At 43.7% G+C, this 6,000-nt stretch overlaps 1 protein-coding gene across 2 annotated transcripts in view; it reads left to right on the top strand.

The window, feature by feature from the left end:
- The window catches only part of Lsm10 (U7 small nuclear RNA associated Lsm10), a 28,419-nt gene that overhangs the window by 877 nt on the left and 21,542 nt on the right, over positions 1–6,000 (top strand). For both annotated transcript variants that reach the window (XM_068385304.1, XM_068385305.1), the window contains exons 2-3: positions 1,070–1,224; positions 1,434–1,551. In XM_068385304.1, the coding sequence (XP_068241405.1) occupies positions 1,088–1,224; positions 1,434–1,551 (255 nt within the window). In that variant the 5' untranslated portion in view covers positions 1,070–1,087. The remainder of the gene's footprint in view (positions 1–1,069; positions 1,225–1,433; positions 1,552–6,000) is intronic.

Raw genomic sequence — 6,000 nt, 5'->3', positions numbered from 1 at the left:
TCAATGCAGGAGGATCTGGCAGCTAATATACAAAGGCTCCTCTGTTGGTAATCTATGGTACTGGTTAGCCCGACTGTAGTTCAGAGGTGGTAGAAGGTTAAGCTTAGATATTTATGAATATTTCTTTTAGCCTAATCTTATATAGCCTAGAGCCAAGATATGTTCTTATGGTGCAGTTGCGTTTGTGAATTTCATCACACACCATCATCTGGTAACTAATATTTTAGGCAATGTCTGTTTTTTTTTTTACTAAAAGAATGTTTACCAAGTAATAGTTTTGCTATTTAAATTACAATATGTTTATAAAAGTTATACTGTTAAAAACCTCAGTATTGTGCTGTTGCAACCTCTTGGTGTTGCAAGATGTATTATTAGCTTGATATGGGGTAATGTATGTAAAATATCATGAGGCTATCCACTCTATACTGTAGCCTGGTGTATGTTAGGTCTAAGTTGACCTAATGAATACTGACCATTTCACAGTAGATTATCTGGTAACTCCTAATAGCATTTGATCCAAGGGTTAAGAGAAATCAGTTTTGGAATTTCTTTACCCTTACAATGATCAAAGATGCTACTTTGTGAGAGATATCATAAGTTATTTTATGCTGAGTGAGATGCCCTGCCTGGTGAGTAAGGATATGACGTCCTAGGTTAGGTTGCATTGAGGTACGTGAGATTTCGATGATACTGTGAACGGTGTAAAGGTAAATAATTACCATAACTTTTTTCTAAACCAAACACATAATATAGTATAAGGAAAATTAGCCATTGAATCGTTATAGCAGCTATTCACTCAAGGTGTAGTATGCTTAGTGTTGTCAAATATTTGAGGAAAGAGGAACGTGTAAGGCGTAGATGTAGGCAAATAAGGAACCAACATCTAACTGTGTCGTAGAATTTTTTGACAACTTCATTTCTAGCTGGCGACATCATGGGCATTCATAAAGCTTTTTTTTTTTCCTATAAAGAATTAATATTGTTTTCAAGATTTCAAGTTTAGTAGAGCAGTTTTCCATCAATTTTTTTTGTATACAGTAAGTGATAATTTTGCCTTTGATCTCTTCAGGTACAACTGTCATCAATTATGGGTTTACACGCTCGAGAAGTACAACACCAGTTCAATACCCTGGCTTGCCTGCTTATGGGTTTAGAAGGCTACAAGACAACTGTTGAACTTCATAATGATGCTTTTGTTTCTGGTTTGATCGTCGAAGTAGATACGTAAGTTTCATTACATTTTCCTGTTACCTGAATTTGAATTTGTTTCACAGTTTTATTTTTTATCTTAAGTCATAGAAACTTTTGGTATTATAGATGTGTCTTGGTTCAAATTATTTGTTATAACTGATTTCTTTATTTATAACAAAGTTTACTCTTTATTTTATACAATATTCTCTTTACTGTATTGACATGGATTCTTGGATTTGCAGGAAAATGAACACAGAAATGCAAGACGCTTACTACACAGACGGAAATGGAAAGACTGTTCACTTGGAGAACTTTCATGTCAGAGGACGGAAAATTCGATACGTCCATATACCAGACCAGGTATTTTTGCATATTGATATGTATTAGCATGATTAATTCAGTTGTATATTTTTTTTTTATTGAAAAATCTCTTATGCATTATTGAGACTGTTTTTAGTAGATTATTCATTGACATACTGTAGTTCCTAAATATTGAACCACTATGAGATGCTAAGTGGCAGATGTATGGCAGAATATATTGTCTTATTTTCAATATTAATCTTACCCGATAATCATGTAGCTGTCAACTCTGTTGCCGACAGAAATCTACGGTCGGGATACGCCAGCGATCGCTATACAGGTGGGGGTGAACACCACAGCGCCATCTGTGGTCAGGTACTCCAGTACTTCTTGTCAACACCACCTCAATTTTTCCTCTGTCGTGCCTCCGGCTAGACCTACATGGATACGCTGTTGATTCTGGAGTTATTACTCACGATTTGGTGATGTATTTGCTCTAGAGTTTAGCCTTCGCTATTCAGGAAGCTATATCATTAGCTTAGCAAGTTTTTGGAATTAATTTGATTTAATTTTTGATTTAATTTTGGTACTAAGAGAGTATGAACTCTCTTTCACTTTTAAATGGCCGACCCTTCCCTTAGACGGAAGTGTTGGTGTCGAAGAGAGTATAGACTCTCTTAATTTTGCTTAACAAAGTTATAGATTTATTTTATATCTCTCCGCCTTTTATAGGCCTCTTTGATTAATTTCCTTTTATTATAAACTTATTAAAATTAATTTTTATATTTGTTTATATTCGACCTTTCCTAATAGTAGGCGGTCTTTTCTTGGAACCGAAGTTAATTAACATTGAGCCCGTCATTTCGTTTTTACCTGTTAACATATTATGCTATTTTAATGTTTTTGAAAGAATTTCTTTGATAGTCTTGTACTGTTTTTCAAAGTTGAACTAACGTTTTGTTTTGTCTCTGCAGTTGTTGACGTTCAGAACGTTCAACTTGCGCTCTATCGTTACGATAGAGAGAGAGTCTATCACGGTGTCACGTTGCAGTAAGAGTAAACCGATTCTAGCGTTTTGTTCATTCTTTCTTAGCTTAAATGGTTTTAATTCTAATAAAGGAACTTTTTATTTGGGAAACCTTTCAGTTTTTTCCTTTAACAATAATATGTTTTAACGATATATATAATTGGGCTCTTCTCTCAGGTGCTAAGTCAAGAGAGAGAGAGAGAGAGAGATAGAGACGGAGGGAGAGAGAGGAGGATAAACGTTTCGTTCAAGCGGGTAACGTTGTTTTCGTTTTTGCTCTTCTCCCTAGTCTCTTTAGGGGAAGAAGGTAAACGTTTCTAGAGTTTTATTCTTGTTCTCAGACTTTATGCGGTGAGAGATTTTAAACGTAGTTTATTTGATCTAGTGTTTAGTCTCTTTTCCAGCCACTGAATTATTTATCTTTCATTATGTTTTTCTGTTACATTGTAATACTGTTTTCGCAATTACTAACTTTTAATGAAGGATAGAATTGCGTGTTTCAGGTACAAACCACTTAAAGTTTCGAGTTCAGTGAAATAAGTGCAAACAGAAAATCAAAAGTGATAAAGTGATAAGCGCAAAGTGTTACAGTGTTGCGTTCGAGGGTTCGTCTGTTCGTGCCAGTTGTTCGCCTAGTCTGGGACCTCTTACAAGCTCCCAAGCCCAGGGGAGAAGTAATGTCGAAGGACTTATGGGTTCAGCAGGCCTTGATCGACGAACAGACGTTTCCCTCCGTGGTTTCGGGTGTAACCAACTCACGTAGCCGACGTGATCACCCCACCCACACAAAGACGAGAGAGCCCATTTATTCCTCGTCTGCGGAAGAGGTTTCTCGCAGAAACCATGGACCAAATCTTGCAGCTTTTAAGTGCAAGTCGGTCCCTTCCGCGCAAGTCCAACTCCTAGGTGGTGCCATTAGCACTGGGTCAGTTCGGACTTGCTGCAGTACGACAACTGCACACCTCCCAGAGAGGCAAGGTGGTATCGCAACAGACAGTAACTCCGTCTGTTGCCGCACCAGCTGTTTTAGACCCTCAGTTTCAACGGACAGTAGCTCCGTTTGTTGTTGTCTTTCTTAAACTCTAGTGGTCTATGCTGCTGACAATGCAGTCTCAGCTTGCGGTGTTGATGCAGGAGTTTCAGGCAGAGAAGGTTAACACACCTCCTCCTGCGAGCGCTCCTCCACCTCTACGCAGTCCAGCCTGCCAGACGTATGATGTTGAGGTTCCTCAAGCTACCTCCATGCGTGAGCTGCCGCATTGGGAGTTGCCAGATACCAGCTCTGTGCAGCAACCTCCACTTTCCTTGAGGCAGGAGCCTCTTGCCACGCGGCAACCTCCTCAACACTTGAGGCAGGAGCCTTATGCTTTGCAGCAACCTCCTCTACCCTTGAGGTAGGAGCCTCATGCGTTGCGACTACCTCCTCCATCCTCGAGGCAGCTACCTCTTGCGGTGCGACAACCTCCACCATCCTCGAGGCAGCAACCTCAACTCCACCTCTGCGCAGTCCACCCTGCCAGACGTATGATGTTGAGGTTCCTCAACCTACCTCCACGCGTGAGCTGCCGCATTGGGAGTTGCCAGATACCAGCGCTATGCAGCAACCTCTTGCGTTGCGGCAACCTCCACCATCCTTGAGGCAGCAACCTCAACTCTTGCGGCAGCCACCTCCACTCTTGAGGCAAGAACCTCAACTCTTGAGGCAAGAGCCTCAACTCTTGAGGAACCTCATGCTATGAGGCAGCCGCCTCAACGCATGCAGCAACCGCATTCTTCACAGCATGAGCCTCTCTCTGCGCAGCTACCTCCTCAACCCTTGAGGCAGACGCAACTCTTGAGGCAGGAACCTCACAGGAGCCTCATGCTATGCGGCATCCTCCTCAAACCATGAGGCAGGAGCCTCATGCTATGCGGCATCCTCCTCAACCCATGAGGCAGGAGCCTCATGCTATGCGACATCCTCCTCTACCCATGAGGCAGCCTCATGCTTATGAAGAGCCTCATGCTATGCGGCATCCTCCTCAAACCATGAGGCAGGAGCCTCATGCTATGCGGCAACCGCCTCAACCCATGAGGCAGGAGCCTCATACTATGCGGCATCCTCCTCAACGCATGCGGCATAAGCCTCATCCCTTGCAGCTTGAGCCTCATCCCATGCAGCATGAGTCTCATACCATGCAGCATGAGCCTCATCCCATGCAGCATGAGCCTCATCCCATGCAGCATAAGCCGCACGCCATGCAACATGCTCTGCTTACCTTACAGCATGCTCTACATACAGCATGCTCTGCATACAGCATGCTCTGCATACCTTACCGCATGCTTCTCAGTCACACATCTTTGGTTGTTGCCAACTCACTAGACTGTCAAGCAGTTTCATAACGTTGCCTTCTAGTCTGCTGCTTTTGCACCAGTGAAACCCTCACTGAGAGAACTTAGCTTTTCTCGGATATGGTTCCTGTAGATGAGAAAGTGCTATTCTCCCTCCTTCTGATTTTCCCTTGAGGACTCTGTCATTTGGAGAGGAGCCTTTAGCTGCTTAGCCTCCTATGGACTTTTATTTAAGCATAGCATGCTTCCAGGGAGGGTATGGTTCCTCTTCAGTCGCTAACCCCGTCTGTTACCACACCTGCTCCCATAGACCTTGAGCTGTGTTGCAAGACATGCAGTCCAAGCTTAGTCCTTGTTAGAGGATTTTTTGTTTACGGAGTCAGTGTGTCACTGGGAAGACGTTCAACAACCAGCAGAAGTGTCTTGTTGTGACGCAGTGCGGCAACCTCAGCAACCCGATAAGGAGTTGTCTGTACGACCCAGACAGTCTAGACAGCTTCGGGTTGTCACTGTACTTCCTCGCTTCCCCATGGTTGACAGTTCACAGACTGTGCAGCAGTACCATGATCTTGTGTCCGGCTCCGTCAGACGACTAGCTTTTAGGAGCTCCCACAAGTCGTCGCTGTCTGGAGATTCTCAGATGGACTATGGATCTGACCAAGGAACTGGGCCTCCTGGTCAATTTTGAGGAGTCCCAGCTCGTCCCATCCCAGACCATTGTCTACCTGGGTATGGATCTTCAGAGTCGAGCTTTTCGGGCTTTTCCGTCGGCCCCAAAGATATACTAAGCCCTAGATTGCATCCAGAGCATGCTGAGAAGGAACCGATGCTCAGTCAGGTAGTGGATGAGTCTAACAGGGACACTTTCATCGCTGGCCCTGTTCATCGAGTTAGGGAGACCCCACCTCCCCCCCTTCAGTATCATCTAGCGGCTCACTGGATAAAGGACATGACGCTAGAGACGATCTCAGTTCCTGTTTCCGAAGAGAGGAGGTCTACTCTCACGTGGTGAAAGAACAGCTTTCTTCTCAAGGAAGTCTACCTTTGGCTGTTCAGAAACCCGACCGCCGTCTCTTCTCTGACGCACCAGACACGGGCTGGGGTGCGACTTTGGACGGACAGGAATGCTCGGGAACATGGAATCAGGAGCT

This window comes from Palaemon carinicauda, chromosome 13, assembly GCF_036898095.1.
Source record: "Palaemon carinicauda isolate YSFRI2023 chromosome 13, ASM3689809v2, whole genome shotgun sequence".
In the NCBI taxonomy this organism is placed as follows: domain Eukaryota; kingdom Metazoa; phylum Arthropoda; class Malacostraca; order Decapoda; family Palaemonidae; genus Palaemon; species Palaemon carinicauda.
The sequence above is the reverse complement of the archived record's forward strand: the minus strand, read 5'-3'. Positions and strand labels throughout refer to the sequence as shown.